General features: G+C 39.4%; 3 protein-coding genes, 1 long non-coding RNA gene and 1 pseudogene across 8 annotated transcripts; 2 read left to right on the top strand and 3 right to left on the bottom strand.

The window, feature by feature from the left end:
• Window positions 1-804: 804 nt before the first annotated feature.
• Window positions 805-993, bottom strand: LOC146475402 (uncharacterized). The gene is made up of 2 exons (XR_014865929.1): window positions 943-993; window positions 805-896 (listed from the first exon to the last, which is right to left on the bottom strand). It is a non-coding gene; the product is annotated as an uncharacterized LOC146475402 (long non-coding RNA).
• A 629-nt stretch (window positions 994-1,622) lies between these two features.
• Window positions 1,623-5,331, top strand: LOC146475401 (uncharacterized). 2 transcript variants are annotated; one of them, XM_085115814.1, is made up of 2 exons: window positions 1,623-1,793; window positions 3,234-5,331. In XM_085115814.1, the coding sequence occupies exon 2, from the start codon at window positions 3,418-3,420 to the stop codon at window positions 4,462-4,464; it is 1,047 nt and encodes a 348-aa protein (XP_084971940.1). In that variant the 5' UTR covers window positions 1,623-1,793; window positions 3,234-3,417; the 3' UTR covers window positions 4,465-5,331. The 2 variants fall into 2 exon arrangements, with proteins under 2 accessions (XP_084971940.1, XP_084971941.1); XM_085115815.1 differs by lacking the exon at window positions 1,623-1,793 and adding an exon at window positions 2,523-3,066.
• Window positions 5,332-5,530: 199 nt separating this feature from the next.
• On the bottom strand, window positions 5,531-8,285 carry LOC146475400 (protein LEG1 homolog; annotated as a pseudogene). The gene is made up of 2 exons (XR_014865868.1): window positions 7,269-8,285; window positions 5,531-6,226 (listed from the first exon to the last, which is right to left on the bottom strand). The product of XR_014865868.1 is annotated as a protein LEG1 homolog (transcript).
• A 1,184-nt stretch (window positions 8,286-9,469) lies between these two features.
• On the bottom strand, window positions 9,470-17,106 carry LOC146475399 (protein LEG1 homolog). The gene is made up of 3 exons (XM_085115819.1): window positions 16,969-17,106; window positions 11,535-12,235; window positions 9,470-10,231 (listed from the first exon to the last, which is right to left on the bottom strand). Exons 2-3 carry the CDS (start codon window positions 12,229-12,231, stop codon window positions 9,816-9,818), a joined length of 1,113 nt encoding a protein of 370 aa, XP_084971945.1. The 5' UTR covers window positions 12,232-12,235; window positions 16,969-17,106; the 3' UTR covers window positions 9,470-9,815.
• Window positions 13,942-24,153, top strand: LOC146475398 (potassium channel subfamily K member 15-like). 3 transcript variants are annotated; one of them, XM_085115822.1, is made up of 3 exons: window positions 13,942-14,055; window positions 22,213-22,544; window positions 23,364-24,153. In XM_085115822.1, the coding sequence occupies exons 2-3, from the start codon at window positions 22,244-22,246 to the stop codon at window positions 24,017-24,019; spliced, it is 957 nt and encodes a 318-aa protein (XP_084971948.1). In that variant the 5' UTR covers window positions 13,942-14,055; window positions 22,213-22,243; the 3' UTR covers window positions 24,020-24,153. The 3 variants fall into 3 exon arrangements, with proteins under 3 accessions (XP_084971948.1, XP_084971946.1, XP_084971947.1); XM_085115820.1 differs by lacking the exon at window positions 13,942-14,055 and adding an exon at window positions 15,064-15,159; XM_085115821.1 differs by lacking the exon at window positions 13,942-14,055 and adding an exon at window positions 18,472-18,605.
• The last annotated feature ends 666 nt before the right edge of the window (window positions 24,154-24,819 follow it).

The raw sequence follows: 24,819 nt of genomic DNA, 5'->3' as shown, positions 1-24,819 counted from the left end.
TGTGCTTGTAGACGCAAGTGATCGGGTTTAGAATATGGAGCAGCCCTAGAAGAAAGTATGGTATATTATTCGTTCACCTTTGTATTTTCTTTCTTGCAATGGCCTTGAATAAAATTTTATCTGAACATGAAATCTATTGTTGTCATCAGTTTTTTTTTGAGCGACCCGTAGTTGGGCGGTGTACTTTAGAACGCCTTGCTTCTTTATATCTTCAATCTCGTTCCCAGAGCCCACGTGTCTTTTGGTCAGCGCCAAGACACTGTCCAAAAGACACGAGGGATTGTTATATTTTGTGCTCCCCTGTCGGAGCACATGCGCACACAACCTTGTCCCTAGTTCCCAGGGCTAATCGCGCTTATCGAGCTGTCTGATGACGTCACGTTCGGTCTCTTGCGAAGGACGACTGGGACCAAGGCTGATGCACACAATAATTCAGCGGCAATAAATATGCCGATTAAAAGGAGGGTGTTCACATAGTGTTGGAACCATCCCCCGACTTAAATCTTTTCCTCTGTATCCCTTAAAATTATGATGCCGTTCAGAAATCCCATATGCACAAATCATACTGGCCTGGAGCCAGTTCTTTCTTTCTTAAGATTCCTTCCTTCCTTGTTTAGTAAACCGCAGTAACTAGTGTGTTTGGAAAGCACCACCGTGACAAAATCAAAGTATCGGATCCTGTAATAAAGGATCGATATAATCAGCAACAAATTGTAGAACAACTGAATAATGCACATGCACAAAAAATTAAGAGCAAAGCTGATTTCATGGTCAGGGAAATATATTTATCCAATATTTCGAATATTTCGTTTGTTGTTTTTTTTTTTCTTTTTGCTCTTTTTCTTTTCTTGTCATTTCTCGTCTGTTTTCTTCTGTTTTCTTGTTATTTCCATACTCTTCAAGAGTATGGAAATATCAAGAAAACGAAAGGAGAGATTGCACAGTGTGCAATCTCTCCTTTCGCTTATTCTCGTGTCTTTTCTTCAGGTTCCCAAAAACGAAAACAACTTGTATACGTTCGGTTGAAAACATCAACAGACACAAGGTTCAAGAAAGTAATTAAGCAAGATTAACAAAAGGAAAACGTCACTAATAGCAACCCTTTACCCGTTGCCACCGAAAAAAGAATTGTGTTGACCTTTGAAACATTTTTGACAATTTTGCGACATTTTTTTTTCATTTAATTTGTCTAATCGCATATTGTATTTTCAATACTCTTCTTACCTATCAGCCAATCACAGAGGCGATTATGAGGCGTATTTTATCGTCTCTCGGAGATAAGGTTAAAACCCACGTGGTTTAATTTCATAAAACAAATACGTCAATGAAAGAAAATAACCAAAAGCTTTTTAGAAATGTTACAAAGAGAAGATAGTACAACAAATCAGGCGTTTGGTATTAGGAAGGTGTACATGGTACTCGTTTCATCCGCTCTCGTTCTTAGCGAGCGATTTACTCTCACAGAAAATTGATGACAAGTGAAAATGCATGTAGGCACCTTGTGGTGTACTCGACATTTACTGTAGCGTAGGTAACGCAATTGTAGTATCAGAGTTTATTGCCCTTTTGACGTTGAACTAGCTGGCAATTTCCATGTAGCCTCGCAAAAATCGATGCAGTGCAGCACACAACAGCGATCAACACCACGAGGAAGCTTAAGCCCTCTGTAGACTAAAACGCGTAGAAGAAATAGGAACGTTACTGTCGAATCGTATTCACTCAGCTTGCTGCTCAGCAGACAGTAGAAATCAGTATTGCTCATTTCCGCGGATAAAGGATCGTAAAGTAGGCAGGTACGTTCAGTTAACATCTTGGTTAGATGCAGCATGGACTGGCGGATCAATAAGCGCAGGCCATTTGTCTTCATTTGAAAGATGTACCGCGTTTTGAACAAAGCCGAGTTTATTGGCAGTAACTGTTAAATAGGGATCTTCAGATTTGTCTACGAGTCCGAGATTGAGTACGACTACGATTTTTCATATCTAGTTCGTTTAGATCAACACTTGTCATATCAATCTTGTTTCTAGGGTCCCCTTAATCTACTGGTAAACAACAGGAAAGAGCGAGAGTTCTGGGGATGTCACTGGTTTGAAATTTGAAAGCCGTACGTACATGCAGTACTGTATCAGTTACTGAAAGTTTCGGGTGTTCACTGCACTGATTTAAAAATAATTATTTATTTCGATTAGGTCTGTTTCACAAGGATAAATCGGCCAGCCTTCATGAGTTAGCAATAGAGTTTCATTACTTTTCAGCGAACTAAAATAGTATTGTTATAGTATTGCGGTCGGTTTTACGGCCTTCTCTTTCGCAAGGGAGTGTATTGAATATTTTATTTCGTAAAAGCCCCTGACCCCTGTCTTTCACAAAGACGTCCTAATTACCCCCCGGCTATTTTGTTCCTGTTCGCAGTTTTTCTTTTCTTTTATTATTTTTCTATTCTTTCCTTTTTGTTTTCAGAGCCCGACGGAATATCTTTGCTTCATTTTGTTTGTTTTGTGAGCCGGCCGTTTCGGTTCACAGAATGCACCAAATAAAAAGCTTTTTTTGTTACCTTGCCACAATTCAATACTGTGAAAGTTGATCCCACAAAAACCTAATAAAGTATTTGATTAAAGTTCTTGCTTACTCTTTCCCGTTTGGAGTTAGCGGTAGCATTTATAGAACTGAAGGAAATGAAACGGACAATTTCGAACAATTGGCTAATGTCTACAATTTTCAACGCCAAATTCTGAGGCAAAAATATTGAGTGTAAATTAAATTCATTAGTTTCCTCTATGGCATTTTGGCTAAACATAAGTGAACACGAAAAGTGAAAGTTCGAGAAAAAAAAAGAGATACCACTAATTGGCAAAGGTCATACTTTGCCAATTGAATCACCGCATGGTAGTTAATCACAGTTAATTACGGTATGCAACAGTGCACGCACTAAGCTTCGATCGGGGTTAATTTGATGGCGCATTGTCGTCTAAGAAGAAAGGCTGTTTTATTTACTGCAAGCGGTGTCCATCTCTACGTGGCTAAACACAAAGCTTAACTAATCCCAGCCTTTTGGAGTTGTTGTTTGTGGGTACACTTTGTAGACAGTCATTAAAAAGCGATTATTGAGGACGTTTATCCCAAGGGAGTCTCGAGTTTTGAAGAGCTCGTTTTAACAACACAGTATCATTAGAACTGTATTAACACGGAACAAACAATTCGCTTTGGCGACCATTTTCACTTTGATTTTTCAGAACTGAATTTTGAACTTGGATCAGTTGCCTTTCTAGACATGTTGGAGAGACAATAAACATCCGCGTCAAGAAAGTGGTAGACATGAATTACAATCGGAACTGCTCAGTTGTCAGAAACTTGGTTGTGTTCCCGCTGCCATCGACGTAAACAGAAGACGCTGAATAGAGCTTGTTTGCGAAAACCATGTCGTTACCATGTCTTCATCAAGCTGTGTGCTCTGGAAGACTTCATCAGATTCGCTTGTTGTTGGATATCGGCGTAAAGCCAACACTGGTAGACAATCAAAGCCGAACGCCTCTCATGATGGCGGCGTGTATTACCAAAGAAACGCTAGCGTTACGGATAGCACGGGTCTTGTTAAGTCGCGGGGCGCGTGCAGATTGTGTCGACCGTCTTGGAAGGACGGCTCTGTCGTACGCGTGCGAGCATGGTCACTGTAAACTTGTTAAGCTTCTTATAGACGACGATTATGATATAAATATGGCTGACAAAGAAGGTAATACGCCACTTATGTATGCCGCCATGTCTGGCAACGTACCAACTCTGCGTGAAATATTGCACGTTGTCGTGAAGTACAGACTCAGTGTGGATTTGAGAAACAAGAAGGGCTTCTCCGCTTACTTGCTAGCGGCGAAAATGGCGCATGGTGAATGCGCTCGTATTCTGAAGACAGAGGCAAACGCTTCAGATTGTGTACGGGACACGGAGTTTTTCTTAAGTGACAAGGAATGGGCCAAGAAAGTGAAAAGAAACTTTAAGAAAGAGAAATTTGACATAACGGTTCAGAAGACCCGTCCTAAAACATCTCTAGAACTTGGTCGCACCAACATGGACAACCCGCGGGCATTATCCCGCTTAACAACCCGTAGTGAACCCGCGGCTGTGACACGGAAGGTGGCAGTGGTAAGCCTGTGGTCTCCTTGCTCTGAGGAAGAAGTTGATAATGCCCATGCGTACACATCACGTGTCTCAAGCGCTTCATCAGTATCCACCAATAGTCGACAAAGCAGTGTACCTTCAGTAGCTCGCACGCAAACACCTGATCTTCATGCTATCTTCAGTCAGTATGCCCTTATTGACAATAGACCACCAGTCACTGTAGCAGACCGAAGGTACCCGTATGTTACATCCTCTCACAAACATGTGGAGTCCAGTCTCCCGTCAAGACCTGCGCTTAGAAATTCCCGTGTGAGCACAATGAGTAAGAAAAAGGTGTCTATTCTGAGATAACAAAGAATGGGTATGTATACAGAGACCCATCATTTGTTTTGTTTGTGCTTTGCATAAAGACTTCCAAGAATGACCAGATTCCGCATTTCAACAAAATTAGTTTAATTTTGTAGAAATTGGAGTAACAAACAGTCATGAAATAATACTCAATAGCTATTAATTGAATGGTCCAACTGCAGGATTTTAAATACAGACTCCAAAGTGAGAACCGCCTTGCTGCACTAGAACTCATCGCGTAAAGGAAAGTATTGTTAAATAGCTATATTTAATGGTCATTCTTTGAGATTTTATCCTGACAGACTCACAAGGTAGAACCATCTCCGGGCTTGTATGGCTTAATAAACAGCCCCACAGGAAAGTACTACCCAGTAGCTTTCACTTGAATGGTCACACTTTAGGATTTCATCCACAGACTATTGTATGGCATAATAAACAACACCACAGGAACGTACTGTACTGCTCAGTAGCTTTCATTTGAATGGTCACTCTTTAGGATTTCATTCACTGACTCAAACGTTAGAACCACCTTCTACAGCATAATTAACAGCACCACAGGAAAGTACTGCTCAGTAGCTTTCATTTGAATGGCCATACTTTAGGACCCAAAGGTTTGATGATGTCAATGACTCAGCTAGTGTGTATTTAAGAGAAAAAGGAATTTAGTTTTGGTTATACCCTAAAAGTAACTCTGAACAAACAGTGTTTTTACCTCGGGGAAACTTGCATGGTTAAACAATGAATAACATGTTGCTTCAAAGTCAGTTGTTTGAAAGAATCTATGTGGCAAGTTTTTCGCCTGTTGCGTGTTGGAGATTGCTTGTAATTAAATTTTAAAAGCGGTGTTTGAATAAAGAGCTGTTTAGCTTTTCTAAAGGGGTGATAATTTGGTTCGTTAACTCAGTACGCAAAAAATCGTTTTGCTCAATTATACAAGACCTAGAAAAGACTGGATTAGAACTCAGATGCCCGTGCACAAAGCTTGAAAACGTTCGAGGTTCCTTTCTTCGGTAAATCTAAAGCCAATGGTGCAGGTTCCAGTTTTCACACTAGGTGATGAAACAAAACCTAAAGATCAATACGTTGATTTCATTTGGTGTAAACAGCACATTTTCTTTGCATTGCAGAAAAATTACAAGGTTTCACCAGGAACATAGTATCATCTTGATCATACAAACGATATTTTAAAAGATGTGTGATTCACACTTGTAGCATCATAACCGGTTAATTAACACGAAATCAAGAGTTAACCTTTTGCGCGCAGCGAGGTTTCTAAATTCTAAATTAAATTGTAATTAGACTTGATCAAGATCAAGTGTTGACAAGAATTCTTTGATTTTTCGCGGGGCTCAGCAAGGGTCTTCAACTAAGGACCGGAGCAGTTGAGGCAGCTCCCGAGTGATGAAAGATGGGTCATACTGAATATCCACGAGCAGGACACTCCCAAAAGTGCGCCTTTCCGGTGAACACATCGCTTGGCGCCAAGATTCGAGCAGTCGTCCCCCGGTGTTGGTGTTGGTGCTGTGAAAAAGGTTGATGGCCAAAATTCCCTGATTTTGCGCTTCACTGAAATCCCCGATGGAAGGTGCTTTGTCGCCCCTTTTCAGCTTCCTTGGCGGCAGCGTGGTCTGCTGGATAGCGGTATTGACAAGATTTGTTTCAAAATGTATGGCTGCAATGAAATCGACGAAAAGTGCCCAACCCTCTGCGAATTTTCTCTCAGGTTTCGATAAGAGTTTGGCCTCTTGCTTGAAAAGAGGAAGCGCTATATGAAAATCAAAGCAAAAAATATAAGTGAGGGGAAGCCAAACATCACAAAGTCACAAAATATGACGCGTACCGGAGAATACTGCCACAATACAAAACCATTTAGGATTAACCTTAAGTGTCAGAGTGCCTAGTAACTGGACCAGAAATTTGCTGGTTTTCTGGGAAAACGACGTAAACTAATATGAAGTTAATGCAACGAACGACGCTCGTTTTCTTATTAATCTCCGAAGCATTCTGACTGTTTCACTGGCCGCTGCAGTCATATTTGATTAGAACCATGAAATAAAGATGGCCTAGATGGGGCGGCTAAGCTGTATTGAATAAGGGGGCCGGATGCAAAGAGCAACTTGGATGAACGGGCGGGAGTCCCAGCATTACTTGCGTTCTTCGTTCTCGTACCCTTCTTATGCCTCCTTAATCTCGTACCCAGATCTTCTCACTCTTCGGAAGATAGATTTTTCCACGCGCGTGCAAAGCAAATGTTTGAAAAGTCGCGCTAACGGAACGCGCGAAAGTGGTTGACGGGACATGCATCGTGCAATGTTCATTGACCAATCAGATTAGAGAGCGTGATCGGTTTTACCTGTTGTCTGTTTTCCCCTGAAAGACAAACTTCTCGGTGCGAAATTAATGCTTCCTATACGCGTTGAACGGCCGGCCTTCGTGATGGTATAAGGTAGAAAAAAAGTCTTTTAGAAGACAGCTGACAATCGTTCAAGAAAAAAAGAAATTGGACGACTTTTCTGATAGCTCTGGTCAAGCAGAAACTCTTAGGATACTTGAACCGCGCGCTAAAACACATCACTCCATTACAATAAGGCCTTAAGTTAACGCCATAAGAATACGTTTGCTGGTCTTGTTATGTATGCTTGTATCTTGTGGGTCCCCTTCCTCCCCAAGGTAATGTGATAACGATAAAAAAAGGCTTGAAATCATTGTATGAGGAGGAGTGAGTCGGCGACTTATGAGTCATTTTGAAACATGTTAAAAGTTTAAAGGTTCGCGTCAAGTGTCCTAAAATCTTTTATTTGACTCACCCTTGTCAATTCAAGTAGTGTGCGCTTTCCACATCAATTCCACAGTGGTATCACGATCGACGGAAGCTGAGTTAGAAGAAGCACCTTTCACTCTTTCAAAGAACGTTCTCCAATCTTGAACTAATTCACGGCCATGCTTTACCGAGCACTCCTCAACACTGGTGCAAAACTTCTGTTTCACCCTATCGGTTACACCGGCTGGTTTGGCGATGTAGACGGGATACTTCAGTGGCGAGAATACTCCAGCATTTAAGGCCCCCAGAAAGGGGACGACTGACAGATAATAATTCATATCAGCCCACCAGCTATTTGGAGATACACAGGGATCACCGCTACAGTGTCGGCTCCCAGCCATGTCATTCAGGCGTCCCGTTGTCATTTGCCATCCGAACTGTAGCGGTAAACCCCAGAGGAGGTTTCCAGTGTTGTTATATCCCCAGGAATTAAAGTAGTGTTGGGTGTGCTGAACCATAAGCTTAAAAATCCCCATTCTGTGTAGATATATCCATGGGTCGATGACAGTCCATGTTTGGCCAAGTATCTGTTGAACTGGGAATTCGTCGAGGGTGTCAGGTGCGTTCTCCCAGCCCGGTGGATAATGCTCTTGGATTGGATCAAATTGGGATGATACAGGAGTCGATAAATGACTTATTACCGCGCAGATAAGCAGGGGTAAAAAGCTCATATGATCCATGGCTCTTCTGAAATTTAGTTTTGTTGTTAATTGAAGATCAGCTGCTCAGTTGTGAAGAAAATTAAAATAGTTCAAAAACTTATTAATAATTCGTAAGCCCATTGACCTATCAATTAAATGGTCGATAATGCATCACGTGCAGTGACTTTATATCGATAAACCTCCTCCCTATTAGTATGCGGTGTTTTATCACTGATTAAACACTCCTCATTAGTATGCGGTGTTTTTCTCGTATGCTTATTTCCAACGTTCACAAAAGCATAATTGTTATGAACTCTATTGACACACGCTTTTCCAGGAATGTTTTTGAAGCCGTTCAAGAAACTTGCAGCACGTGATTTATGGCCGGTCTATTTCAATAATTTTTTTTAGTCTTATTGGAATAGAAGGTAAGTGTTGGTGAATAAACATGAAGAGTTTGTGCAGATTTAAAAAGGAAGGATTTTACTTGTTTTTAATTGCTATCCTTTTTAATATTAACATATTTACGCAGCTTAGTCTTTTGTCCGTAACACAAAATTCGTGAAGGGTAAAGGACACATTTTGCTTTGACCGTTTTTTAAACATAACGTGAAAACATCAGATTAAATCTTCGCCGTTTACTGTGCCATGTACAACTGAGTAAATAGACAAATTCGTTAGTAATTGCATTTATAGACAAAATTTTTTTTCTATTAGTAAGATGCAGGATAGGAGAAATATATAGTTTCAATAATTTTTTTTGTTTCTTAATGGAAGTGAAGGTAAGTGTTGGCGAATAAACATGAAGAGTTTGTGCAGTTCAAAAAAGGAAGGATTTTACTTGTTTTTTATTGTTATCCCTTTTAATATCAACATGTTTGCGCAGCTTAGTCTTCTGTTCGTAACACAAAATTCGTTAAGGGTAAATGTCACGTTTTGATTTGACGGTAACAAAGATAAACCTCATTATGAATGCGAGGCTTCGTACATAGAATTTATTCCGAAAATTCTGTCTGTTCCCCAGTCGTCTCTCAGTCTCTCAGTCCACACGTGTTCTGTCCCCAGCTTGCGATTATGAAAGCAAGGCTTCGTGCATTGATTTTATTCTGAAAATTGGTTTTCATTCACAAGCAAATAAAACTTATTATCAATCAATCAATCAATCAATCAATCAACCGTTTAGTTACCATCGCAACGTCAATGAGCTAAAAACTCGTTCAAAATGCGTACGTGCTGCAGAACAAAATAAAAGTAATTCTGACAAAACAGTGTTTTTACCTCAAGGAAACTTGCATGGTTAAACAATAGCGGATTGTTTCGACGCCAGTTGTTTTGAAAGAATCTATGTGGCAAGTTTTTCTCCTGTTGCATTTTGGGGATTGCTTTTAATTAAATTGAAAAGGAGATGTTTGAATAAAGAGGAGCTCATCTTTTCTCAGAAGAAGTGAGAATTTTGTTCGTTATCTCAGTACGCAGTAAATCGTTTTCCTAAATTCATAAATCCTGGAAAAGACTGGATTGAAAACTCAGCTGCCCGTACACAGAGCTTGTAAACGTTAGAGGTTTCTTTCTTTCAGAAAATCTAAAGCAAATAGTTCAGGTTCCAGTTTCCACACTAGGTGATGAAACAAAAATAACGATCAATACGTTGATTTTATTTGGTGTAAACAGCCAGTTTTCTTTGCATTGCAGAAAAGGTTTCACCAGGACCATAACATCATCTTGATCATACAAACGATGGGTGATTCATACTTGTAACAACATAACCAGTTTATTAACACGAAATCAAGAGTTAATTTGTGTGCAGCGAGGTTTCTACATTCTAAATTACATTGCAATTTGACTTGATTGAGATCAAGTGTTGACAAGAATTCTTTTATTTTGCGCGGGGCTCAGCAAGGGTATTTAAATAAGGCCCAGAGCAGTTTAAGCAGCTGCCGAGGTATGATCCAAGGGTCGTCTAGAATATCCACAAGCAGGTCCCTCCCAATAGCGCGCCCTTTCCGAGAACACATCGCTCGGCGCCAAAATTTGAGCAGTGATCCTCCGGTGTTAGTGTTGGTGCTGTGAAAAAGGTTGATGGCCAAAACTGCTCGATTTTGTGCAGGACTGAAATCTCGGATGAAAGGTGCTTTGTCGCCATTTTTCAACAGCCGTGGCGGCAGCGCGGTCTGCTGGTCAGCGGTATTGTTTAGATTTGTTTCATAATGAGTTGCTGCGATGAACTCGACGAGTAGTGCCCAGCCCTCTCCGAATTTTCTCTCAGGTTCCGATAACAGATTGACTTCTTGCTTGAAAAGAGGAAGCGCTATATGAAAATGAAAGCACGTACGGTTTTTTAACTTTTATTTCTTGATTATGATTGCAAATTGTGACTGAAAAACCCCTGTGGGGAATGTCAATAAAGTATTGTACTGTATTGTATTGTATTGTATTGTATTGTATTGTATTGTATTGTAAAGCAAAAAATATAAGTAAGGGGAAGCTAAACGAATGTGCGGTATACTACAAAGTCACCAGAAATAACGTGTACCAGAGGACACTGACCACAACGCAAAACTATTGACAATTCATTCTCGTCCCCAGAGCCGCCTGGACCTCTTAGTCGCTGGAAGCTGGGCACGAGGACCCACTGGCTAAGAGGGACAGGAGGGTCTGGGGACGAGAATGTTGACGATTGACCTTTAAACCAAATGCTGAGGAAAGAGTCGGAGTGTATAGTAACTGGACCTGCAATTTGCTGGTACGTTTTCTGGAAAACTGTGGTAAACAAATATGAAGATATTGCAACGCACTAGCCTCGTCAGTTACAAGGCCGATTGAATTCACGCTCAATTTCTTAAACTTCGAAGTATTCTAGCTGTTTCACTTGCTGCTGCAGTCAAATTTGATTAGGACCATGAAATAAAAATGGCTGAAGTTTGGCAGTTAAGCCGCAGTGAATCCTGGAGTCGGATGCACAGAGCAACTTGGATAAATGGGCCGGTATCCCAGCATTCCTTGCGCTCTCCGTTCTTGTACCCTTCTTATGCTTCCTTAATCTCGTACCCAAATCTTCTCACCCTTCGGAAGATAGAATTGTCTACGCGCGTGCAAAGCAAAGATTTGAGAAAAATTTAAAGAACGCGCAAATGTGGTTGACGCGACTTGCATCATGCAATTTTCATTGACCAATCAGATTAAAGATCGTGATCGATTTTACCAGATGTTTTCTCCAAAGATAAACATCTGGGTACGAGATTAATGCTCCCTACACTAGATGGACGGGAAAAAAATCATTCAGAAGGCAAAAGACAAACGTCCAAAAAAGACTGAGAAGGAAACTTTCACTTATCTGATTGCTCTGGTCAGAATTTCATGGGACACTCGCAGATTAAACCGCGCGCTAAAACACACCAATATAATACGACCTTAATTAACGCCATGCAGAATAAGTTTGTTGGTTTTGTTATGGATGCTTGTCTCTTGTGGGTCCACTTCCTCCCCAAGGCAATATGATAACGATAAAAAAAGCTTAAATCAACATTGTATAGTGAGTCGGAGACTTTCGAGCTCGTTTAAAAAGTGTAAAGTTTTACGTCGAGTGTCCTAAGATCTTTTATTTGACTCACCATTGTGAATTGAAGTAGTGTGCGCTTTCCACATCAATGCCACAGTAGTATCTTGATCAGGATCAATGGAAGGTGACTTAGAAGAAGCACCTTTCACTCTTTCAAAGAACTCTGTCCAATCTTGTACTAATGCACCATGCTTTATCGAGCACTCCTCAACACTGGTGCAAAACTTCTGTTTCACCATATCGGTTACACCAGCTGGTTTGGCGATGTAGACGGGATACTTCAGTGGCGAGAATACACCAGCATTTAAGGCCCCCAGAAAGGGGAGGACTGAGAGATAATAATTCATATCGGCCCACCAGCTATTTGGAGACACACAGGGATTCCCGCTACAGTGTTGGCTCCCAGCCATGTCATTCAGGCGTCCCGTTGTCATCTGCCATCCGAACTGTAGCGGTAAACCCCAGAGGAGGTTTCCAGTGTTGTTATATCCCCAGGAATTAAAGTAGTGTTGGGTGTGCTGAACCATAAGCTTAAAAATTCCCATTCTGTGTAGATATGTCCATGGGTCGATGACAGTCGTTGTTTGGCCATCTATCTGTTGAACCGGGAATTCGTCGAGGGACCCAGGCGCGTCCTGCCATCCCGGTGGATAATGCTCTTGGATTGGAACTGATCGGGATGATACAGGAGTCGATAAATGACTTATTACCGTACACATAAGCAGGAGCAAAAAGCTCGGATGATCCATGGCCCTGTTGAAATTTAATTTTGTTGTTAATTTTTGATCAACTGCTCAGTTGTGAAGAAAATTAAAAATAGACGAAAACATCAGCTTAAATCTTCGCCGTTTACTGTGTCATCTTCAGCTGAGTAAATAGACAAATTCGACAGAGTAATAGACAAAATTATTTTTTCAATTAGAAAGATGTAGTGTAGGAGAAATAGATAGTTTTAATAAATTTTTTTTTTACTGGAAGTGAACGTAAGTGTTGCCGAATAAACATGAAGAGTTTGTGCAGATTAAGAAAGGAAGGATTTTACTTGTTTTTAATTGTTATTCCTTTTAATATTTAAATGTTTGCGCAGCTTAGTTCTCTGTCCGCAACACAAATTCGTTAAGGGCAAATATCGCATTTGATTTGACCGTAACAAATATAAACCTCATTATGAAAGCGAGGCTTTGTGTATAGATTTTATTCTGAAAATTGGTTTTCATTCACTCGCAAACAAAACTAATTATCAATCAATCAAATCAAACCAATCAACCGTTTATTTACCATCGCAACGTCTAATAAGATAAAAGCTCGTTCAAAATGTGTACGTGCTGCAGAATAAAATATAAAAATTAAAAATGTAAAGAAAAAAATCTCACATTGAAAAAAAAAAGAGAAAAGCTTTACACTTAGTCTCGCTTTAGTAGTAAGGTTCAAAGCAACTCAGAAATTGCATATTGAACCGCATACCTTTCCTATCATTCATTCATAGGATATGTAGTTTTATCTTATGAGAAATAAAGACCATTATTATTATTATTATTATTATTATTATTATTATTATTATTATCATTATTATTATTATTATCGTCATCATTATCATCATCATCATCATCATCATTATCATCATCGTCGTCATTAATTCAGTAACATTTTACTAATTGCAGTATCTCGGTAAAAAATAAGGATTAAAAACAGTCGGTCGTCAAGTCATTTTCATTAAATGTTTTTTTCGTTAGTCCTATGCAAATTGTAAGATTTACCTTGTTTTAAGCCTTCGTTGGTTTGTTCAGTTTATCATTAAATATTTACTTATTCCGTCAGGGTACTTGGCCTCCCTCTATTGGAGAGCAGGGATGGCGCAGTGGTGAGAGCACTCGCCTCCCACCAATGTGGCCCGGGTTCGATTCCCAGTGTTGACGCCATATGCGGGTTGATTTTGTTTTTGGTTCTCTCGTCCTTGCTCCGAGGATTTTTCTCCGGAATTGACTATTTCCAAATTCCAATTCCACCTGGAATGTAGGGTCACCTTGAACGAGATCCGTGAGAACTTTTTGATGCTCAGTTGGAAGCAAATCGCACTAACATTTTTTCACATTTTACATTGAGACAACCTTTGATTTTCGTCTGTCTTCTTACCGTATTAAGACCAAATGTTACACTTGCATTGGTGATCTTATTTAAGAAAGTCTCAGGATGGCAACGCAGTCAATTTATCCTATTGGATAGTTTTTACATTTGATTTAAGCCCGTCACCCATGCCGGGCGCAGCGTTGACAGATTCGTTTAAGTAACGTAAAGTTCTGTCAATTTAACTTAACAGGCTTAGATTAAACTCGTTTGAGACAACAATGGATGAAATCGATCTACCCCATTCAAGACAAAGAGGGCTGAAAATGAGAAATTCAGAACTCTTAATTTTGGCAATAACTCAGTGACAAGACGTTGAGAGATGCTGTATCTTGTACAGACCTGGATTCGTAAAATACTAGAGATGATAAACTATAGACAGCAAAGCTGATCCTTACGGCAGCAAAAAGAGACGAAAACAAAGAAGTTGGATATATAAACGGAAAAACGTATGTATAATCTTTATAGCAGTCTTTCCGTCTATATTAAATTTAGCGTTTGAAAATATAATCTGTGGGGCCACACGTCCCGCTACCTCCCCGAGGCCAGATAAGCAGTAACCTCCTCCTCTGAGACGGAGGAGCATTACCACCGTGATTTTGGGTTGAGAGTATATATGCGGTCTTGCAACAAGGCAAACAGGACATCCATGCATCCTGATCCATACCCCAACACGTCCCCCGTTTATGGGCAAATACAGGAGTAGCCCCACCTCCTCTAGTCCCCTTCGAGACAGACGAGCGTTAACACCGTGATTTTAGATTATTTGCCGTCTTGCAACGACACAAATGGGATAACAAACTGATCCTACCGTATATGGGCACACACGTCCCCGTAATGCCTAGTTAAGGAGTACCTCGATCCCTCCTGTCCCCTCCCCTCCCCTCTAAGACGGAGAAAAATTACCCCCCTGATGGTGGGTAATTATTTTCTGTCTTGTCATGTCGCAGTCAGAATAACAAAGATCTAAACAGAGAGGATATCCGATTATTACTGACATCCGGTCTAGGCGTACAAAAAAAGTATTTGTTTTAATTCTGCAAAATTCCCGGGGACAAAGTCTAGTTTTAGTATTAAATTTTCTTACTGTGTTAATCGCTTTGATTTCAAATCCATTCATATTTAGCTGGTTTGAATTCTTCTTCGTTGAGACCTTTGTAGGGGGTGGTGGGTTTTTATTAAGCCTTACTATTTTGACGATTGTTAGAAATCACCAAGGGTCACCAAACTCGAAATTCCCATTAAAACAGTTGTTTTAAAAAATTGGCTTATCCCTTTTACCAAGAGCTCTTCAGTTTATACCAACAATTATTTCCGAAGTTGCCCTTGATCCCTAAAATAATATTGTTAATTATCCTCATCCGTGAAACTCTTAACAGGCCCTCAGGTGCACGCAATATTCTGCACAAAGGAATCTTTGTGTCTTGTTTTAATTAGTTTTGTTTGCGTGTATACCCAAAAGCTCTCAGTAGTATACAACGCGGCATAGTGATAACATCAACACCTACAGGTTTAATTGTTTTCCCTGTGAAATCTCTTAAGGCAACGCAAAAGTAAGTGTTTTCGTTTCTTTTTTATTATTATTTTAATCTAACATTTATCGCCCTTCGGTTGTGGCGCAATATTGTAGCAGTTCAAAGCTGTCGTAACATTGCCAGTTTGTAATAATCCTTCTCACGCGAATTAGCCGCCATTTTGAACTGACGCAAACTTCATGAAACGAGGGATGGCACAAAATACATTTGGTAGGGGAATTGCGAAAACAAATAATTTCTGGAAAAATTGATTTCGGAGAACTTCAAACTCGAAAACTAAAGGTCCTTGGCAAAAGAATTTGCCGATCAAATATCACGTGAGAAGTGTAGGTCTGGTGGAAAGTGGGCAATCACGCTTTTTTTATACATTCGCTTGTAAAGTCTGCGCGGGAAAATTTTTACGGTGAAAAAGTTGAAGCTGATTATGTGACTATGATCATATCGCATCTTTGATCAGTAAAATCTTTGACTTGTTATCTTCAAATCGTAGCCGTTGAATGTTCAAGCAGAAATATGTGATTCGTACGGTGATTAACTGTCATCGGATTCCTGCACAAACACTGCCATGTGCGCCATGTCTGCCCTAGACTTATTTTACTCAGAGACAGCTGGGAAACTAAACACGGTCTCGATGGCAGGCAAGTTTCGCGCGCGCGTGGGTGCGCGTTCCGCTCTACCGTCCCTATAAGAAAAAAAAGAGGCTACTTGTAATCTATGAAATTTTTTAATGCAGAGGGCCACACGACGCAAAATAAACTGTTCTGAATACGCTCCGATGCCGGATTTCTTGTAGTAGAAATGCAGGTGTCAGACGTCACTTTACGTGTAATAAACCAAACTGATTTCAGGGCTGACACTACGACAATGGGCAATTTATTTGGGCCAATATTTCAACAAGTACAACAAGTCTTCTATAGGGCAAGAGTTTCAATGAGAGACTGGCGCTGAAAAAGACTAGTAATACTAGTTGAAATACTTGTTTTTTTGGTCCAAATAAATTGCCCAAGCCCGTAGCGTCCGACCTACAAGCCGTTTGGTTTAGTAATCTATGTTTATCCCGCTCCAGAAAAGTGGTTATTGCGTGTAAATTTGTATTGTCGATATTTTATTATTTTAGCTTTAAAAAATCGCTTTCAGGTACCTACGTTCATGGCAAGTGCGTTTAAACTGTTTTCAAGAACTTACGGCTTATCCCGCTATACCAATTTTGCCATATCCACTGTCGTCTTTTATATTTATTTAAACTCCTAGTATAGTGCAAACTGCTTTTAGGAGTACATCATTAAAGCATTAAAGCGTTAATCTTTGAATTTAACCTGGGAATATTGGCTTACAAACGAAGTAACATTCTTGGGATGTGATATTCTGCGTCCCGAATTAGGTTCAACTTGTAAGAATCCCGCACTGTATGGAACGAAGGATTCCTTTTTACTGTTCAGACTATGAAGCGATTTTGGCGATACTGGCGTATGCACAACCTCCAGTTCTATACAAAGAGAGGATGGCTGACCAAACGCTCTTTGGCTATGCGTGACGAGGTCCGGATAGCGTCTGCGGAAGGCTATGTTCGCTCGCCTCTCACACACTTCAAATTCGGAGATCTCGAGAAGCGCAGATGACCAAATATTTTAAACTCTGCCTCCCTGTACGGCATACCTGGTTTAAAATGGTAAATCTGAAACTTGACGGCCCGTGCGATACTAGGAATAACAGTTCTTGCACGACTAGACAGGCTTTGTTACAATGATCTTTTGATAAGTCAGGAAGAAAGGAATGAAACGACTTTTCTACTTATTACTTAGTTACAAATACACGCAAATGACTCACCTTGAAAGCAATTGAATAAACAAGGCTTTTTGATAGTTGATTCTGTAAACTTCTCCAAAGAATTTAGTAAAAGCGGAGGTAGAAATCCCAAAAGTGAATACCCAAGTATTCTTTTACAAGTTACGTCACCGCGACCCATCCATCGTCACGCGTCCGTCACGTGCATTTCTTTCTGACAGGAGGAGCCGCTCTTTCAGGTAAAATTGCGTACTTGATTGACGTGAAAACATTTTCCTACGTCAACTGATAAATTGAAAATGAACAAAAAGGACAGAGGCATTGGAAAAATATGATGCGAAACTAATGCTTTTAAATAAAACAAACGAGTCGTTCTTGAACAAAAAGGGCCAAAATTTTAAAACGATACTGTAAAAGCACTTGAACTAATCTCCCTTCCTTGTCACCTTTAATGAAAGAACCATTACCTTCCTTGGGAAAATAAGAAGGGGTTAAAAGATTGGGTCACCGCGAAAAAGAGCTTTAATGGTCCTCATCCGCTTCCTGTCTGGGATCGTACGCATTTTATACGGTTACGCGTTATAAAATGGTCAATGCTTGTTCACCCCCTCGTCAACGTCCCTTAATATTTTGAATTTTTTTTTAAAATCTAATTCCTTTTTGATCTAAAAAAGTCTAACGCTCCTCTATCTTCGTGCTGCCGGGAGCAAAAACCAAAGCAGTTTATTTATAAATGACAAAAACACGGGGAGTGCTTGCGCAATGTCCCAAGCCAGAGGCTCGTGATAAAGCGCATGACAAAGAGAAAGGGAGCTGCAAAGTAAGATATGGTTTCGACCTGTTTTTTTGGGGGTATAACTATCATATAAGAAGCATCCTGCGTGCAGATTCATCCAAATTCATCCTTTCCTTTTTCCGGCTGAAGCGAAGGAAATACAGTACGTCTGCACGCATGCTAAAAAATAAGATTTACAAGCTATTACTTTTTTCATTTATATTGAGATGTGAATTTGAATTCAGTTAGAAAGAGGTTTTGACTACTATTTTGATCGATTTGGTCAGCGGGGTTTTTAAGACACTGCATGCGCAATATTCGGTTGCTTGGCATAGTTCTTAGGTCTATTTAACAATTTCCAGGGTTACCTGTGGAATGGAGCTTGAGCGTGACCTCTGGCATTCGCGACACGGAAAAAAAAAAAAAAAACGCCTGCTATATCCACTTGTGGGGCTCACCGTACTGATCTCTCCGAGAGCTAATTAGGTGTCGATCCCTAAGTTGCGTCGCCGTTCCTATCTTTCTGACTTCATTTTCCACTGATAATATCTCTTCAACCTATCCTAGGTCTTAGAAAATTAAAAATATTATTCAAATTCGGCATGGCATTGTTTGCCTTCTGCTGTCAAGTCACATTTCAATGTCATAACGCAAGGCTAATTGAGTTGCTTAAAATTTAGTTAAGCAGTTGGCGGCTGTCTCTTTGATGTTTAAGTCCTTTTGTTTGCAACCAACATCTGCTTTTGGAAGCGGGCAAGATGAATTTAAAGCGCGCGTCGCCTTATCAGTGAAGGAAGAATTCAACTATCGCTTTGCATGTTTACTAGGAGAAGCAATGGATTTACAAATCTCCGTTGAAACCGTGTCAACAAACAGTGTTTTTCATTTTCTATAGTTTAAACAGGTGAGTCAAAAGAAAGCGAGGTTTATTCATGAATATTTGTGTGGAACCGATCGATGTAGGAATTATTCGTGAGTATAACTTTATGTTTTACTCTAGCTTGGATAGCGAATGTTCCTCCTTTGTATTAAATGTAAGAAGGTACAATAAGTTAAACTTTGCATTCTAAATTTCCATCGATATCGGCGATTCAGGCAGAATTAGAAAACTTAACGCAATTTTGTTCAAGAGGAGACAAAAAATATTACGACAATGAAAACAAATAAGCTAATTTTATACCTCGTAGAACGAAACAGCGAATGCGGCTAGGCTTACATAAATTTGCAGGTAGATGAAAAACGACATTTTAGTCGTGTTAATTGTTATAATTTTGAAGGTGTGCGGGAATAATACTATATTAAAAACGTTTATATTAAAATACCTCTCATTTTAGTATGGAAAATGATTTGACTTCTTACAATTCAAAATATCCAGCTGAATAAACTCACATCTTGGCCTAAAAGTGGTATTAGAAAAAAACAACAGCACATTTTTAACCGCCAAATAAACAAAGAGCGCGTTTGACTATATAAATACGAAGATTTTTTTCAGTAATACTTTGTCAGTAATACTTTGTCAGTAATACTCTTTTAATTCACTTATAAGGGCAGGTAAATCTTTAGTGAGTTAAAGCGTCACTGTTCAGAAAAAAAATATAAAAATTGCAGATGGCGTCGTTTCGAACGTAAGTAATTAGCGAGCCCTTTAAAAGACTACTAAAGCAAGTGTTTTGAATATTGTAGTACATTGTAAATTTAACCTTTAGCTAGACAGGTCTAAATTTAGGGAAAATTAAAAACGTAGATGAAAATTTTTTCTTGTATCTCGACCTTCAGCAAGAAATTTATTGACAAATTGTCGATCGACGAGGCTTGCAAAGGATTCAATTTCGATACTCATTTCACGACCTAACAAGCTTTCCCTTCAATATATCATATATTGTTGTAGAACATGTGCGCATAAAGAAGATATTAATTTAATCCTTGAAGGGTTTATCCAAAACAAGTTTAACTAATAACTGTTTGTTGTCAAGTACATAACTTATCCAAGAGGAGTTTATATGTTTGGAGTGGGGAAGATAGCATTAATGATCTTTTGTTTGTTGTATAGTATTTCAAAATAACAAAGAGGAATTGTCAGTGTGCATACAAAGACTTAATTCGAATTTACCGAGTAGCTTATTGGCTAATATCTTTGAGAAAAAAAAAGTTATATTAAATTACTTTCAAATGACTCGAATCGAAAGCTGGTCACGATTTAAAGTTTTTAAAAGAGTCCTGAGTTTGGCTGAGAAGAAGTTCCTTCTAATTTAGCAGTACAATATTTAAAGGAGCGCTTGCCGCATAAGTAGTTGTTAACGCCCAGAATGTTGTTGTTATGATTCTTTGTCATTTAGTGTTTTTAAAATATGATCGACCAGCTTGTATCGTTATAGGCCATCTGCCAGCTTCTCACTTAAAAATTAAAGCTGTCATCTTATTTCCGTTTATGCTGAATATGGATATATTTTTATTTTAATTAGTAATATACATTGGCCATACATTCTGTTCAGCACAAATCCCAAGTTTAGTTCTTTCCTTCGTGACTTCAAAGGCCAAAACCTCAAGCCAATAAAAGGTTTGAACGACAAAGAGATGTTTCATGTGCTCAACTTTAGTCTTAAAAGCACTCAGTGTTTTTATTCTTGTTTCGCAATTAAAGAGCATAGCTGCGGGCTGTTAGTGCTTGCTTTGTAAATCAAGAATCTTAAAAAGGCCGGTTTTTCGTTTATTCCAACTTCCTTCTTTTGAGATTGGACGTAATCTTTTAGCAAAGAGATAGTGATTCTCAGGTCTTTTGAAACCAATTTACTGAGATTCACGCGCATTTTCGAGTGTTCGTAGACGTTTTGTTCCGAGTCTTTCGCCCTGGCCCCGATTTCCGCACGGTCAAAAAATGAAAAATACGCAAAAACGTCACGGAAAACGCTCTCTTCTTAAAATTGTTATCCCCATTCCGCGCTTAAGAGAAATTTGCAACTTATGCTTTGTACTTCGCTGACTAGTTAGCGTTCATGGTTATCGTGAGCGTGCTCAAGAGATGGGAAAATTCTGCCCGCCTCCTGAACCAATCAGATTGTAGGATTTCAGGATACTTCCCCCTCACGATCAGAGAAAAAATAATAGTGTTTCCTGCATTTTTCAAACAAGCTCTTGAGGAAGGCGTTTAATTTAGTCCCTCAAACGAAAGCATCTCCAGAAGCTTTTCCTCGCATCTCTTGAGTTGGAAGTATTCGTGTTTATACACCTACGAAGAAGACGTAAAACATGAACGGTTAATTTGAAAACTTTGAGTGTCTGGATGTCAACTCTTTATAAACTAGAAAAAAGCTGAAAAGGGGCACCTGCCTGCCCCGGAAAATGTTGTCAAATTGTCGGAGCTGATGTGAATCTGAGGGGTGAAAAAAAAAAAAGTAAAAAATTATGATTACTTTAGTGACTGAAAGTTGAATTTGAGAATGTTTTCGACAAAACAAGCTGAAGGGAAAGCGATGCCTTTTCGTATTTAGCTCTTATGCACAGTGGTCGTGGATCAACTGAAGGACGATAAAGTTATAAATAACAGGCAAGTGCAGATCATTGGACTGTCCATCCTGTAACGTGGCAAAATGGCAAAAAATGGGCGTTTTTTGGATCTCCGCGACATGCAGAACTACACGCGATTACTAATCGCGCTTTTAACGCAATTTCTGCCGTACTTTTTGAACGCAACTTTTCCAAACCTTTGTCGTGCTCAAGTTTGCAGTTTATATCGCGTAGCTAACTAAGGGCGATTTTAACTCGATTTGTCGCCGCAATATCGCAGCAAGATTAAAGACTTCAAAGGCGGTAACGAAGGAGTCGCAATTTACGTTGAAAGCCCCATAGCCACAATCTTTGTTTTGAACATTTTCCAAACCTTATTGTGTTTTGTGTAACGCCTGGAATTGCATTATGCAATGATCCAGTTTTAAATAATTAATATTATTTTTATTATATGATTTGCCAAAACATTCAATGAACTGATGAGAGACTAATTATTCGTGTTTGGTTACTTAGATACATGTTTCAAGAATTTTCAGTTATTGATTATTTATAAGGAATAACATTCGTTGGGAACACTGTATACGTACATGCTCTAATACTGAAACAAGAAATACCACATCATCTGTATTATAGGTGATAAATCGATGAAGGCTATTTTACCACCAACAAATAATTTGGTGTTAATCCTGTATACATATTTTGCAAACACATGTATTCTTCTTGTAACGTTAGAATTATAAATGTTTATGTGGAAAGTTAGCAGTGACGGCATTAGTTCGCACCGTACATTAATAATAATTACTCAAACGAGTTTCAGTAAACGGGAGATCCGGCAACGGAACGTATTTAGAACAGCTGTTTTGTGCGTCGTGTGGTACCCAGCATTCAAAAGTTTCGTAAAGACGTAACGGTATTAATAACGTCCCAGCACTGTGGTCTTCGTTATTTGAAGGTTTAAAAAAATTATAATAATAATAATCATGGTGTACTAATATTGTCTGTTTCAGGTCTCCGCCGTGTGGCTGTCTGTAAGCATTCATGGCTTCGGGAAGTTCGTTGTTAAAGAAGGCCTTCTTCCGCGTGATCGCTTTTACATTCATTACAGCTATTGGTGCCATCGTCTTCTCATTTGTTGAGCGCCCAAATGCAGATAAAGAACTTAAGACCAAAGGGAAGCTGCTTGACAGCCTCAAGAAAGAAATGAAACTTAAATACAACATGACCCCCGAGGAGTTTAAGAGTTTCGCGAAGCGATCCCACGAGGCTCTTGATCTTGGTGGGCCTGCGTGGGATTATGTGGATGGTCTGCGGTTTGCCTTTGAAACGCTAACGACTATTGGTAAGCGGATCGATGTGTCCATTATAAGTTTGAGTGCATAATATAGGCTGCTTTTGTTGGCTTTCTTTTATAGTGAATTATAAGCCTATATCAGGTAGATATTTGTTTCTATCCTTGTTACCGGTTTTGTGTGCGTTTATTCTCATTGAATGTCAGTTATTGTTTCAAGTGAGGCACAGCTGTAAATATAGCTATGACATCGCATTTCATCATCATCATCATCATCATCATCATCATCATCATCATCATCATCATTATCATCATAACTAAACTTTGTATAGCGCAAATTCCATGTAAGCATGGTCAAATGCGCTCTAAAAGAATAACAATTAATGTTAACAGTTAACCAATGTTAAACTGCAGAGGTAGAGCTTACAGAGGTAGAGCTCATTATCATTATCATCACCAGTTGGCTTGATAGCTCAGTTGGTAGAACACTGTACTGCAGAGGTCATGGGCTTAAATCCCGTTCAACCCTGAATTTTTTTCAGGCTTAATTTCTTGTCGAAACTGCGAGGGTTTTTATTTTATTTAATCTTTCACCCGCAGTTCAAATATATGTTTCATATATTCATCATCATCATCATCATCATCATCATCATCATCATCATCATCATCTGGTATCCTTATATATAAAATTCTCGAAATCCTGCCTTTTTTATAGTAAGACCCATGAGATGTTCTTGATAATTGCACAAAATGTCTACATTATCATCTGTCCAGAAATGCAACATTCAGCAGATTTTAACGCACCTTACAGAATAACTATAAATTGGTAGAAATGTCAAACAATTAATAATTAAACTTGGTTTTCCGTAGGGTATGGCGCCATCTCCCCGTCTACCACTACAGGTCAAGCCCTGTGCATTGTCTTTGCACTGTTTGGTATCCCTGTGACCATCCTGACTTTTAAGGCTGTTGGTGAACTCATCAGTCGTGGCATCAGCTCTCTCATTGCAAAGACGGAAAGGAAGTGTTTCAAACGAGAAGTAACGCACGTGGAAGCGAAGTGTACCGTGGTAACGTGCCTCTTAATGGTAGCAATGCTGCTTTTTGGAACTGGCCTGCAAATTTTAACCGAGGACTGGACTTTTCTCGTTGGATTCTACTTTTGGTTTGTTACCTTGACAACGATCGGTTATGGAGACTTCATACCGGATAAGACTTTGGCATGGAGGGTTGCGATTCAGATTACTTGGACCATCCTGGGACTGTGTGTGGTTTCTAGTGTACTCAACGCCTTAGCCGCGCTTATCGAGAAAAGGAGGGAGTTGAAATGCGAAATGTGCTCTTGTACGTGCCTTGGAGAACCGGAATGGGAGACAGCGCAGCAGTATGAGAAGAGAGAAACCGAGATGAATCAAAATAAAACTGTTGGAAATGAAAAGAATGGAAAGTACGTTCCACGAGCGAATTGCAATGGAGCTGGCCACAAGAAAAAGGCGAAACATTATCGCAATATGACCTATGTCTAAGGAGATGCAACAGGAGAACACGCGATAAGTAGAGTTGTTTTGGTTGGACGAAATTTTCAAAGAAACCAATCTATTGAATTTCAAGCGTCAGCCGTTTGTAATTAAGAGTCAGTTTGTTTTAATGTTAGTTATTTCATATTTATTCCTGAACATGGTACAAATACTATTTTATGTTATCCTGCCAAAATATTTTAAGCTGGCTTTCCGTTTAGGCATGGTAACTAACGAAACAGGCAAACATATTTGGCTTTTTTTTAATACAGCAGCTGTAAAAATATCTATGCTAAGCAACATTTGATATATAGGACATGTTTTTATACGCTGTTTTGTTTTTAACTATTTTGTAAACGCTTGAACAGTTATTCAAGCTCCTAGCTTCATATTATACAAGATTGTATTCTAAAGCTTCCATAAGCACTTACCTCATTTGTGGACACTGACAAATATGGTCCCAAATACACCTTTTATAAGCGCCTCGAGGGTTAGTACAAAATGGGAATTAACTACTGTAATGAGAAGATAAAGTAGTCAACGTCTCGACCTTGGGATAAAAAAAAGAAGCGGCGTACAATATGGGGGGGGGGGGGGGGGGCGTGCGGAGCCATATTAGTGACGGAGGAGGGGCGGAGACGGATCCGAGGGGTGAACGGAAGGTCATGAGTATAAGATGTTTCCGTCCTGTACTTTAACAGGTTGAATATACTACATCTTATTTTATTACTGTGCCTTTATAATTAACCATCTGTTTTGGAGTGGATTTAGTGGCTTTCAAATGGTTGTTGCAAAATCGAAACCAAAGG

Source organism: Pavona decussata, unplaced genomic scaffold (assembly GCF_977016875.1).
Source record: "Pavona decussata unplaced genomic scaffold, jaPavDecu1.1 SCAFFOLD_84, whole genome shotgun sequence".
In the NCBI taxonomy this organism is placed as follows: domain Eukaryota; kingdom Metazoa; phylum Cnidaria; class Anthozoa; order Scleractinia; family Agariciidae; genus Pavona; species Pavona decussata.
The sequence above is the reverse complement of the archived record's forward strand: the minus strand, read 5'-3'. Positions and strand labels throughout refer to the sequence as shown.

Bases quoted from the DNA above. Each gene is read 5' to 3' on its own strand.
- LOC146475401 (XM_085115814.1), top strand. From the start codon at position 3,418: ATGTCGTTACCATGTCTTCATCAAGCTGTGTGCTCTGGAAGACTTCAT.
- LOC146475398 (XM_085115822.1), top strand. From the start codon at position 22,244: ATGGCTTCGGGAAGTTCGTTGTTAAAGAAGGCCTTCTTCCGCGTGATC. The intron at 22,545-23,363 runs GTAAGCGGATCG...GGTTTTCCGTAG, and splicing joins TGAAACGCTAACGACTATTG to GGTATGGCGCCATCTCCCCG.
- LOC146475399 (XM_085115819.1), bottom strand. From the start codon at position 12,231: ATGGATCATCCGAGCTTTTTGCTCCTGCTTATGTGTACGGTAATAAGT. The intron at 10,232-11,534 runs GTGAGTCAAATA...ATTTTCATATAG, and splicing joins CACTACTTCAATTCACAATG to CGCTTCCTCTTTTCAAGCAA.